We start from the raw sequence: 13,060 nt of genomic DNA, 5'->3' as shown, positions 1-13,060 counted from the left end.
AAATAGGTGTTTAGTAAAGTAGAAAATGCATAGCACACTGCCTGACACAACTATGGTGACTGTTTAAACAATAATACTTAGACTTTGCAAACCGGTGCACAGGCACCATGGCCACGGGTCCTAACCCCAGGCGTTGGTTCAGAACAATATTAGAGGTTCATGATCCCAGGGGCCCTGGGTCCTTCCTCTGCCGAGTTGCTGTGATTCATACTGAGTGGGCTGGGTGACTCCAGGGCAGCAGATTTGTGAAACAGGTGTGTGCTTTGTGCGGCACTCGCTAACACTGAGCTTCGTGGGGACAGTGGGGGAGTGCTAAGTCCTGACTCTGTGGCCAAGCTGTGGGATGTAGCTAATCGTTATTTCTGCAAACTTCTTTGGCATCCATGGGCCACTGTCATCCACCAAAAAAGAGGCAACCCTAGGATTAGGTGTGACTGAGCAGAGCGAGGCCGTTTTGTAAGAAATATCACCTTAAAGGGGTCTTGGCTTTTCAAGAGCACATCAGAAGGCCTGCAAGCAAAACCAAGTAAAAACACTGAACCAGTGGCCTCGACAATAGGCCCTGAGGCCCAACACGTGGCAGGTTCCTCTCCCCTCCCCCAGTAGCTACTGTGCTGTCTTGGTGTGCAGGGGCAAAGCTGGGTGCCAACACACCTCCCTCACAGACACCAGAGGATGAAGGAAAGCACTTCCCTCAGAGCTCCGTGACTGGGAAATGTGATTACAACCACCGCCACCTTGGCCCAGACCCCCACAGGGTCCCCATTTGGCCCCCACAGACCCCCATGCCCCAGCTGGCTGCTGTGATGTCGGAGGCAGCTGCAGTCTCCTGTGCTGCCCACTCCAGGCCCAGTCATAGGAGCTGGGACAGCCCTACCAGCAGCATGAGGCACTGCTCTATCACGTGTTCCCGGGCTCATCAAGGGACTAGCAGGGGTGTCCTCCAACTAGCTCAGTCTCTTGACCTTTCTAGGGCAGGCCGAGGTCCCCTCATTTGTGCTGTGGTTGTTGTTGGTGGGGTAGGGGGCAGCAAGGGGCTCGGCCAGCAAATCGCAGCTGCAGAAATCCCCTCAGCCTCCTCTTCCTTCTAGTGCCATGGAGAGCCAAAGCCTTTCCCCTGACCACCTGGAACCCTGTCTCTTGCCTCCTGGAGTGGAGTGGGGTTTCCCAGCTTACTCGGAGGCCTCATGCTTCAAAGGTCACATCTCTCACGATGCCAGGACTTTCCCCTGGAGCACTGCAGGTTTAACCTGTCCTTAGCAGGAGCACACAGGAGCCATGGAGGGCCCCAGCTGCTGTGAGTGCTTGCACACAGAGCAGATCGAGGGCCGGGTGCCCAGCCTCCCTGACCCCCTCCCACCTACTCATCAAAGCTGGACTTCCCACCACGTCCTCACCTGGGTTGACTACTGAAAGGCTGAGGCTTAGTTGACTGAGGTCCCTCATGTGCTCAGGGGCGCCCCACTCGGTGCCCTGCCTCCTGCCCAGGCTTTGGAGAGCTTGGAACTCCCCCAGGAGTCACTAATGCTCACAACCTCCGGAAACTTTGCTAGACACTTTGTACAAAAGGCCTCTCCCCCAGAACTGAGAGGGACTCTCCCTATGGCTCCATTCTCTGGCCCTGCCTGGGCTTGTACAACCATGGGCACAACCATGAAGGAGCCACTGGCACTAATGCCCTGTAAAATGACCGTGAGGAGAGAAAATAGAAAATTGCAAAAGAATGCATAGAACGTGTAACAGTGTAAAACACGGAAAGTCACAATGTACCCGGGAAAGACACACGGAGTGGCTCTGAGTGCTGATAAGCATTACTGGCTGTGCTCTACTGACAGGAGAGTGGAGATTGGGGGTAGGGCTGAGCACGTGGCCAAGACCCTGCTGAAGGACGCTGAGCTGGATCCAGCCCCAGCAGGCTGGCCTGAAACAGCTCACGAGCAGTGTCACCACCCCAGAGCAGGGTGGCCTCTCACGAGGGGGCACTGAGTCTATAAAATTCCTTTTCATGGAGGGGCAGGGAGGGAGCCAGCTTGCTTGTCCTGCTGGCTTCCCTGATGGGGCTTTTCTGGTGTGTGTGTGTGTGTGTGTGTGTGTGTGTGTGTGTGTGTGTGTGAATTATTTCATAATTTAAATTAAAGATTGGCTACCTAGAGAAAGGGGTGAGACGCACAAGGAGCACATTAGAGGCCCAGATGCTGGTGACAGGTGAGCACTGTGTTTCCTGTCTACCGAGTCCGGTGGACTCCAAGCAGCTCCTTGAGCAGGACTTGAGCCTGAGATACATGTGAAATGTTTCATGTTCTGGCAGCCATACTGAAAGAGTAAGTAGAAACAAGCAAAATTGGCTTTTAATAGTCTGTTAAATTTGATCTATCTGAAGTGCTATCATTTTTACAAGGGTTTGAGTTAAAATGATTAAGGTATTGTGCTTCCTTGGTTTTGTCCGAAGACTTTGGAACACTTTGTTAGGGTGGTGCAAATCGGACTGGCAGCCCCAGATGGAGGCAGGGCTTCGAGACTCCGGCACTTGCCCTCAGAGGTCAAGCCCCCCTCAGGGGCCACCTCAGTCCGTTTCACAGATGGTGAACTGAGACTCAGAGGTGCATGGTGTGGGGAGAGGTGAGAGGCCAAGTCAGGTTGGACACAGGTGCTCGCCCGAAAGGGGGGCTTCCTGACCCTGCCAGGGACGGCAGCCCCTGAGGGGTGGGGCTGCAGGACTTCGGGTCCAGCTGTCTCTGGGTCACCTCAGGAGGGAGGGAAGCACCTGGCAGTTTCAGTTTCCGACAGGAAGTTGCCTGCTCCTATCTCCCCTGCACCAGCTGCACTCTCTGCCCCGAAGTTCTGGGTGGAGCCCCCGCCTGGAGAGCCCCCCAGGTGGGGATAGTCCCTCCAGCTGCAGACAAGGAAGCCCTGGCTGAGAGTCTGGGGCCAAGCTCAGCCCCTCAGCTGGCCTCCTGGGCCTTGGAGAATTTGGGGGTGCAATGCCCTTGAGGGCCCAAAACAGGGGAGTGACATGGGTTCTGACTTGCACTTTTTGTCACCTGACTCTCACCGCCTTTTAGGTTGTGTGGTCCCAACCTTGGTCTAGAAAATGCTATGGTGATGGAGGGGAAATAATGGGCTCTGACATCTCTCCATCTGTCTGTCTGTCTGTCCAGGGCTGGGAGGACATAGAGACAACACGCTGCACTGAGGACCCCTGGGAAACAAGTGTGGAGAAGGAGGGAGTTGGGCTGCGCAGCACTTCTAGGGAGAAAGACTCTGGCTGAGACAGCAGTAGGTGTGAGGCCAGTGGGGGGGCCTGGGGTCTTCAGGCAAACTACAACCTCTCCAAGCTCTGGATTGAGCTCTGGGCGTTGGGGTCCCATGGCCTGGCTGGCAGCAGCCCTGCCCAGAGCAGGAGCTGGAGACCTGAGATCTTTGAATAAGAGAACCCAGACATGAGAAAACCCCAGGTTCTCAGCCCCAGGACTCTGCAGAGGGGCCCCATTTCTGAGGAAGCGCTGAGCCTCAGATCGAGATGGCTGGGCTGGCCCCCGATGGCCTGGGACCCCAGGCACCAGCAGCCTGGAGGGTGGGCCAGTGTGTAAGGTTTTTCTTGCTCCTCCTGCTTGTCCTTCCTCCCACTCCACTCCCCCCTCCTAGGGTCTGTGAATTTGGGGCTTTCCACAACACTCACAACGTACACAGTTTGGGAGGAAGGAGGAAGCCCCGGGAGCCCGCAGGGCAGAGTAAATTCCTCACTTCCTTCTCCACGGGCTCCCTCTCAGCTGCGCCAAGTGGCCTTTGCCAGGGGAGGGTCTGCAGGGGGTCACAGCCAGGATTCCAGGAAGGGGTAAGCACGAGGATGAAAGCAAGGCGGTTCTGGAAGGCAAGCTGGGCACTGGGCCAGGCGGGTATGCGTGCAGGGGGTGTCCCTTACCATCCCCCAGCCTCTGTGGATGCTGGCTGTCATCCCCACATCCCAGACAAGCCTCCTGGGTCATGGGTCAGTGTCAGAGCTGGACCCTAGCCCAGCCCGCCTAGCTCACCTACGGCTCTGGTCCAACCTGCTGCCCTTGCAGAGGAGCACACTGAGACTCGGGGAAGCCAGACTACAGAGACCAGAGCACAGACCCACCCAAGGTCTCTTCCTCAAGCAGCCTCCTCCGACCCTCCCTGTTCCTCTCAGGCCTCCTCGCCTGCCCTGCACCTTCTATCCCCTCGACGGGCTTGTGAAGCTGTGCAGACTCAGGGAAGGGGTGTGGCCACGTGTCCCTCAGGGCTGTGAGTGCCATGCTGGCAAGTGGCCCTCTCAAGAAGGCCCTTTCCACACCTGTCCCCCATCAAGAGCGAAAGTCAAGTTCAGAGGGCCACACCCTCTAGAACCCTCAGCTTGATGGAGTGGGCACTCCAGCACCCATGTACACTTCAGTGGAGGGTGGTATTCGACCTGGGCAGGGGTGAGCCCACTTTTCAAGAGGTTTCAAAACAGCAACCAGCAGAGAGGCAGGGGATCCCCAAGGATCCTGGGGCCCCATCAGCTGGGATGTGCTTAATCCAGGTGTCAGCTGTGGGCACCAGGCAGCACCTGCTTTGGGCTCCCTGGTGTGGAGCAGGCAGACCCTACTGAAGGCTCTTGGAGGGTCCAGCTGAGGGTGTGGACCACATGGGGTAGCTTTTACACGAGAAGTTGTAGGTGCAAAAGAAATCCCCTTCCTGAGCCCCACCTGCACTACATCTCCTGGAGGGGATGCTCGGCAGAAGGGGAGGTCTCCAGCCCTAACAGCAATGCTGTGCAACCTTAGGCAGGTTCCTTGACTTCTCTGATTTGTGCTCTCCCCTGTACAACCAAGTCAATGATGCCTTGAAGTGTGGCTGGGAGGAAGTCATACCTGGGGCTAGAAAGGAGCTTGGAATGGAATCGCCAGTGCCGCTCTGCCTGTCCCCTCCCCTTCAGCAGTCTGTATGTGGAGGGAGCCACCACAGAGGCCCTCTCCCATGTCCTCAGTCAGGGTTTGCTGAGTTAGAGGTAGGTCATGGCCCACTCAGAAGACCTGCCTTGTTTGAGAGACGGGCCTCCTGGTGCATTCCCTGCTAGTCATCCAAGGGTTGCAGAGACCCTGGAAATGCTACCTGAGTCCTCCCACCTGCAGTAGAGGCAGCTGAACCTAAGCAGGGACTCTTGCAGGTGTCCACATCTTCAGGTGTCAACTCAGGTGAGTGCACCTGAGGGCAGGCTGCACCCCATACCACTGACCTGCCAGCTCAGAGGAAGAGGCGTGTGCAAGTATGGGCCTCTGACCCAGACACCCTGGGGCACTGTGGCCAAGGGGGCACTGGGACAAGGCACAGGAAAAGAGCCACATGCCAGCGGAACATACACGTGGTTTTGATGATGAGAATTTCATTAGTGCCTGCTGCAAAACAGCTTTGGCTCCATAACAACTGATACGAATGACTTGTAGTCCACAGATGCCTGGCAGGCCTGGAGTGCACTTAGAGGGTGGGTGGCACTGGAAGAAGCCTTCTTTCTCACCATGGCTGTCCCTGGCCCTCTCCCCTCCTTCAGCCCCATCCCGAGTGGACGTCTTGAGGAAGGAGCACTGGATGGGGAGCCTTGGCTCAGCTACAACCAGGTTGGGCCTCTCCCCAGGCCGCTCTTCCAGGCTGTGCAACTCTGGTCCACTGCAGTCACAAAAGTGAAAGTGCACGAGGAAGCCCCACACAGCCCAGTGCAGGCAGGTTACGTGTGCCTTTCTTCTCAGGACAAGTCAAGAAGTGAAAGTTTTCTTTGCCTCCTCCAGCTGCCTCTGTGGGACCACTTCCTCCAGGAAGCTGGCTTGGATTGTACCCTGTCCCCCTGGATGACACCCTGCCCTGTGAGGCTGTCTTCCTAGGCTCAGATTCAGGGTCTGATGGTTGAAGAGGACATGGGTGATCAGTGGCCTCTTGCTGACTGGACCAGAAGGCTTGCCCTGAGGATTTGAGGGGTGGAGAAGGAATGGGCGAGTTTCAGCAGAAACTGCAGGTCCCAGGGAAAGGACACTCCACATTTTCCAGGGGAGGAAAGGAGACCCACTTTCCTAGGGTCTGGGGTAGAGCAGAGTCCTCCCTCCACAGGCTTCCTCCCCTTCCTGACTCAGGACACGGGGGTGGGGACTCTGTACTTGGAACTGGCTGTGGGACTCAGCCCAGAACATTCATTGGTCCCGAAGTTGAACCCCTGCTCCACTGCTTTGTGCCCTGGAGGTTGGTCCTGGGGACTGTCCAGGGGCTTCAGGAGATGTAGGGGGTTGGGGCGGGAGAGAGGTGGGTATTCGCTCTGCAGTTTACCTTCCTGGGAGTGCCCCGGCTCCCTGGCTGTCTGTAGCCTTACTCCCTCTCCTGGCTCCCCTCTCTGTTCCCACTCGCCCCCTTCCCAGACTTCTGTGCTGTCCCTGCCACTCAGTTTGGCCTTTGCAATGACTCCTCTGCTAGCCGTCCACACTCCATCGACCCATCCTTGCACTACTGGTTTCCTTCCAGGACCACCTGATCTGGCAAAGGCTCTGGGGCCAGCTTTCCACCCTAAATGGACCCTCGTGCTGTGCGCCTCTGCATCCATTCTCAGGGTCGGCAAAACTGGGCTCAGTTGTGCCTCTGCTCCTGCCTGCTGTGTGCCCCTAGGAACCTCAGTACCTTCTGTGGTGGCGGTCAGAGTGGCCTGGCAGGCCCTGAGCTTCCTCACACAGGATCCCGCAGCATTGTGTGATGGACAAGGAGGGAACGGGAGGTGGGCAACTTCAGGAATAAGCCCCTGCAGCAAGTGAGCAGTAGGGACAAGAGCGATGGTAGAGGCAAAATCAAGTAAGTACTGACAGTAGTTTGCACAGACGTGGACGGATAGTCATTCCCATGTCACAGGTCAGACGGTCACTGTGGGATTTGTGTTCAGTCCCTCATGGCAGAGAGAGGCTGTGACTCTGATGTCCTTTCACACACACTCCAATCCCAGATGCTCTGGGCCTTCCCTGTGTGAATCTACCAGCATCCATAGCTGACCATCCCCCACAGGGGCCAGGGCTGAATAAAAAGCGGGGCAGAGCCTGTTGAGACAGAGACTCCTCTGGCTTCAGATTGCTCACTCCCCTGGAGGCCCTGTGCCCGCTCCCTAGCTATGCGTTGTGGAGGTGTGGGCTGTGAAGGCTCCAGGAACCTCCCTCCAATCCTGCTGCCTGCAATGCAGGCAGGACAGTTGGATCACAGGTCACCTGGATTGGAGTGGCCCTAAATCTAATGACATGTCCTTATAAGAGGAGAGGACACGGAGAAACACAGAGAGGATGCGTGATGATGGAGTCAGAGACTAGTGAATCAGCCACAAGCCAGGGACGCCTGGAGCCCCCAGGAGTGGAAAGAGGGTAGAAGGACCTTCCCCAAGAGCCTCTGGAGGGAGCGTGGCCCTGCCCAGACCAGGTTTCAGACTCTGCCTCTAGAACTGGGAGGGAATAGATTTCTGTTGTTTTAAGTCACTGGCTTATGGTAATTTGTTGTAGGGCCCCAGAAAATTAATACAGCAGGAAGAGCATTGCAGGCAGAGAACCTTCCAGAGAAAAGCCTGTGGTCAGGTAACAGCTAGAGGGGGAGGAGCAGCATGGGGTAGGGAAGGCGAGGTGGGAGGAGGAGTCCATGCTATTCGGTGACTGTGGTGGCCTCTGAGCCCTGCCTCTGGATCAGGTGACCCAAGGCTGGGTTCTGGCAGCTTCAGGCTTCCTCACAGAACAGCACCCTCCATGGGATTCAGACTGACACCCTGAACATCTCATCCTGCCTGTGCTTGGAATCCTCCGGTGACGGGGTGCCCACTGTCCAGTGCTTCAGCTGAATTCTGCTACCTGTATCTCGTGCTAGCCTCTCAGGTGATACCGAGCAAGTGTGTCTCAGGGTAGTCACTACTCCCAATACTCATACACCACCACACACACACACACACACACACACACACACACACACACACACACACAAGCTCTCAAGCCTATTCTGCCTCAGGCTAAATCATGAGCAGATTTCAAGGCCTCCACTCCCCGTGCCTCCTCCAGGCCTGAGGCCCACCTCTCCATTCTGTGGGAGCACAGCACCCTGACCTTCAGTCTGCACATCTGGAAGATGGGCTTGTGGGGCTAAACCCCCATTCCTGCATAGCTCCTAGTAAATACGATAGCTGTCTAATAAACCTGAGCACAGCAAACTCTCCTCTAAATGGGGCCATTCCTTCCTCCCCCAGGCTGTCACCTGCCTTTGGCTGCTCCTCAGCACTGTGGGGTCCTGGTGAGTCCTGGGCCCTCTGCCACAGTGGAGCTGATGAGAACACTAGTTCCCGAGGTGACTGGCCAGAGAGGGGCCAGGCTGCTCAGGGCTGCCCTGCATTTGGCCATGGGGTCTGATGGTTCCCCATCTTCAGCCCTGAAGCCCCCTCCTCTCCCGTCCACTACCAAACAGCAGGGCAGCATTTATTTGTGTTTGCTCTCAGACAGAAAGAATCTTACACTTCAGCTTTAAAAGATGGGATTTGCTGTTCTTTCCATAGTTTAGAGCCACTGAACATGGTTTTGGGCCCCAAAGGTTTTCACAGATGCTGGGGAAGACTGCAGGCCTGGGAACCTGCACAGGAAGCCATGCTGTGCAGCTCGAAGGCCTCTCGTGGCCCCCCAGGATCCCAGGACTCCTGGGGGGGCTCCTTGCAGCCCCGCCCACGGCTTCTTTCCCAGGGCTGCCTCCAGGCACCACGGAGCCCAGCGTTTGTTCCCCTGGGGGAGCCTGGGTGGGGGGGGGGCAGGATGTATCCTACTGGCTGTCTTTGGGGTCAGGTAATTTAGAGAAGATGGGACATGAGTTCCTACAAGCCAGTGTCACAAGGCTGGGACCTTCATGCCCAGGTAAGCCCTCAACCCAACCTACTAACCAAATACATACTGCTTTTCCTCTTCCCCGTGAACTCCCCCACCCCAAGCAAGCAGTGCCTTTCTTGGGATGCACAGTGACCATGAGGTCAATAAAGTGGTGGCTGGGAATTTGACTCAGAGGTCCACCCAGACCACTGGCCCCAGGTACCTGCAGCCCAACCAAAATGGCGGGTGATGCGAGTGCAGCTGGATTCACGGCCACCTCTTGGCCTCACACTTTCACAAGTCATTATCCCCCAACCCTGCCGCCGTCCAAACAGAATAGCAGCCAGCAGTCCTCATGCACACCCCATCCTGCTTTCCCCTTCTTTTCTGCCCTGGCCTGTGAGAGCCACTCCTACACTCCACCAGGAAGCAGGAAAATGGGGGTTGACACGCAAGGAAACTAAGGCGCAGGTGAGGAGAGGTTGGCCCAGGGCACAGTGGTGGTTGGCAGAACTGGGCTGCTAATTTCAGGGCAGAGGGGTCAGGTATGGCTGCTGTGGTGCCCACCAGGAGCTGGACTGGACCAGAGCACCCCCAGGGCCAGCAACCTGGCATCTCCCTGTAGGCATCTTCTCCGCAATTAGGAGAAGCCAACGAACATGCTCGTTACTGTGTGTGAAGTCAGGCCACTCAGTTTGGGATGTGTCTCAGTGACTGGCGGAGTCCCAACACAGAGGGTTGGTCCTTGGGCCCCTGAGTGGCAGCAGGTGAGAACCTGCTCTGGGAAAGTAGTCTCTCTGCAGAAGAAGGAGGGCTTCCCCTGGGTCGGGTGCTGAACATGGCTGTCAGGAGCCTGCTTGGTCCCTGGAGAAGACTGCAGAAGTGAGACTTGGGGCTGTGAGCTCTGGAAGGTTCCAAAGTCTCCTTGGAGCATGGTCATATGGCTGTGGGTTAAGGAAGGGGGCCATCTGCTCGCAATTTTTCCAGCCCCTGCATCCTGGGACGATGTCTTGCAGGGCCCCCAAGGACTTAACAGCTGAGGTCAGGGCTGTTATGGAGGACAGAGGCCAGGTTCTCTGTGGCCCCGCACTTCCTTCTGACACTGGGTGAAAAGGGAGGGGACTCTGGCAGGGCTGCTCCTTGGCAGGGACAAGAGCAGGGTCCAGTGTGGACCATCGCCCACTTCTGAGGCCCTGGGCTAGGCCCTCTCCCCTCTGGCCTCAGTTTCCTCATCCAATCTCCACATCCTGGAGTCTCCCAGGAGAAGGGCTCTGTGCACCCCACCCTTCTGCACATCATCTCCTTCACGGAATCCAGGACCCTATCCACCGAGGAACACAGAGCCCACTCTCCTAATGGGGCTCAGCAGCCTCTGCCTCCAGCATCTGGCTCTGGGTGGGGCCCACACACCCAGCCTGGCACCTGGTGGGTCCTCTCTGAGCCACCTGCCCCAGCTGTGTGGGACGTGCCCTGTGGGGAGGCTGTGTGGATGTTTGAGGTGAGTCAACACAGCAGGCTGGAGCTGTCAACAGAGCTGGGCAAGCAGCAGCTTGGAGATGTCACCCTCTCCAGCCACCTGCTCCAGCTGCTCTCCCTTCCCCCCATCCCCTTACCTTGGCTGCCCTTCCTGGGACCCTGGGGAGCCGAGCAGCTGGCAGATGCCAGAAGCCTGCTATCCAGCACCAGGGATGCGTAGGACATGGAGCTGGAGGTAGATCCGGCAGACTGAGTCCTGGGTGCAAGGCAGACAGCCCTCTAGGGGCCAGCAGGGGCAGCGTGGGGCTGGGCTCAAGCTTGGCTGTAAGTGTGTTTACTGACTTGGTGGGGCCTCAGGGGTGAGATGAGGGGCCCTGGCAAGCTGGGGTTTCTGAGAACCAGAGGCCTCTGTGTCCCAGTCAGCTCTGGGCCTTCAGGCAGCCGCTGTCGCCTGTCTGGGGAAGGGGTGGGAGGCCACAGGGGCTCATGTGATTCGGGGCGGGCTAGCAGTGGGGGAAGGTCTCCCTGCAGCCTGCAGGCGAGGCAGCCAGCTGTGTCACCGTGATAGTGTGTCTGGGGGACAGGGAAGCAGCCATGCAGCTGTGCCTACCGCTTCCTCAACAGGAACCATCTGGGCCCGGCCCTGCCCAGCCTTCCCTCTCAGCCATTCCGGTCTGACTTTCCAATAACTTCCTCCTACCGCAGGCCGGTGACACCCCACCCACCTGGGCCCTGGCCTGCTGGGTGTGTTTTCTGGACATGGGTGGGGGCTCAGAGTAGCACATGGGGTCAGTGTGCATCCTGACTGAGTCTCCACCTGCCAACCCCACCCACCTGTCTTCCCACCCTCCTAGCTTTGGACCTGGCCCTGCCTTCAGCCTGGAGTGGTCAGAGGCTCTCCTCCTGCTCCTCCAGCCAGATTTTTCCTAAAGTCCCACTGTTGGGGCCAACCCTCTGTCGGCATGGGCTATGCCCTTGAGCCAGATCTCAAGGTGAGTTCTGGTCTGGTCCGGATGCTCTGGCCAGTCCCTCTCCACTCAGGGTTCTGCAGCAGCTGCCTGGGGCTGCTGGCCCCACTTCTCTGGAAGTACTGCCTGCCAGGAGTCCCCTCTTTGTGCTTGGCTACCTGCACAGCATTGTGAGGGTCCTGGCCTCCTGTCTGGGAGCTCCTTTGAGACCTTTATGCACACTTCTCAGTAGATGCATTGGGGGAAGAAAGGCCAATTCTGGTTTACGGATGGAATTGCTGGGGCAGCTGGGGCTGCTCCCCAGTCTGAGGGACTCCACAAACCACATCACAGCCCTCTGTGACCACTTGGACACCAGAGGGTGCTTGGAGTCCCCTCCCTTCTGTGCACCTAACTGGCAAAGAGGAAGCACATCATAAGCACTAAAAAGGTCACCACTGTGGGAAGCCAGCAGATAACAAGCGCCTTCACAAAGAAGACATGTGCCCTGTTACCCATGCTCCTCTGCTAGCCCTGTGGCCCACTCCCTGGGGACCAACCACAGCTGCAGGTGCAGTGGCCTCACCCAGGCCACTGTGAGCAATCTGTAGACCCAGGGCTGGCACGCAGGCTTCTGGGTTATTTTGATTGAATTGAGTTTTTAGGTAATAACTGCACATGGTGACTAATTCAAGCAGTGCAGAAGGAAGCACTGAGAAAAGTACACACTTCCCCTCCTTGTCATTATTCAGGGGCCAGTTCTGTCACAGTAGTTGGGCATCCTTCTAGAGTCTGTGCAGGGACAAAACTGTTCCTGGAAGGGGCTGCCACGTGCATGGCCTCCCTCCATGGCTCCAGAGCTCAGGTGCAGAAGAGGGTCTGTGAGCCCCCTGGCCAGCCCCTGGGCATCACCATTGTCCTCATCGCTCTTCCATGCTTCCCATGCTCTGACTCAGACCGGGATTCAGGATCTGAGGGTGGGCCCGGCTGTCCTCCCCTGGCCAGTGTCCTCCTTGGCATGACACGGTGATTGTAGTGGTGCCAGCTCGCAGATTGTTCCTGGGAGAGGAGACACTGCACTGAAACTCTGAGCGTGGTCTGCCACACGATCAGCAGGCAGAGATGCAGCTGTGACTCTGAGAGCTGGTATTAGTATTCTTGTCACTGTCATTGCTGTTTTCCAGGCCTCAAGAGGTGGGTGGGGGGTGGGTTTTGAGTTGGGAACTGAGAAACCCTCTGTGAAGCCAACAGGATAGCAGCCTAGGTGGGGCGGCCCCCATGCCCAGCTCCAGGCAGATGTCTGGGTGTCGCGCACCTGTAGGAGCACCCCTCGCAGATGGGATACTTACACTGTTGTGATAATTCCTCTGTCCTGCCTGGTTTTCTAATTATTGGGGCTGCCAGAGTTTGGGTCTGAAAGAGAGGAAAGTTTCCCATGAGTGGGGTCTGCCCTTGTCCCTTGGTGGCCACCTTGGGGGTATTTGCCTGCTCCCAGCTCCCCACCCCCTGCCCTGGGCCAGGCAGTTGGTGTCTGTGGGGAAGCAGACGTTGGCTGTGGCTTTTGGAGCTGGGCAGCCTGGGAGATAAGGAGCTGAGGAGGAAGCCGCTGCAGCTGGAGGTAGTGCAAAGGGGTGGGGTCCTGGGCTGGTCTCTCTTGGTCCGAGAGCTGCTCCCTCGGAGACCATTGCCATCTGCAGGGGGAGTAGAGTAGAGGGGGCCAGGGATCTCCCCTTTTCCTTTCTTCCCACCTCCCCTACTTTTTCCTTTACTGCCTTCCTACAAATACTA

General features: G+C 57.3%; 1 protein-coding gene across 3 annotated transcripts in view; it reads right to left on the bottom strand.

Moving 5' to 3' along the window:
• Window positions 1–10,757, bottom strand: part of CBFA2T3 (CBFA2/RUNX1 partner transcriptional co-repressor 3) — an 87,348-nt gene extending 76,591 nt beyond the window's left edge. For all 3 annotated transcript variants that reach the window (XM_037142323.2, XM_037142324.2, XM_053666700.1), the window contains exon 1: window positions 10,463–10,757. In XM_037142323.2, coding sequence (XP_036998218.1) covers window positions 10,463–10,550 — 88 coding nt within the window. In that variant the 5' untranslated portion in view covers window positions 10,551–10,757. The remainder of the gene's footprint in view (window positions 1–10,462) is intronic.
• Between the last annotated feature and the right edge of the window lie 2,303 nt (window positions 10,758–13,060).

The sequence above is a fragment of the Artibeus jamaicensis genome, unplaced genomic scaffold, assembly GCF_021234435.1.
Source record: "Artibeus jamaicensis isolate MK-2021 breed Jamaican fruit bat unplaced genomic scaffold, CSHL_Jam_final contig_464, whole genome shotgun sequence".
In the NCBI taxonomy this organism is placed as follows: Eukaryota; Metazoa; Chordata; class Mammalia; order Chiroptera; family Phyllostomidae; genus Artibeus; species Artibeus jamaicensis.
This window is presented reverse-complemented; position numbering and strand designations above follow the sequence as displayed.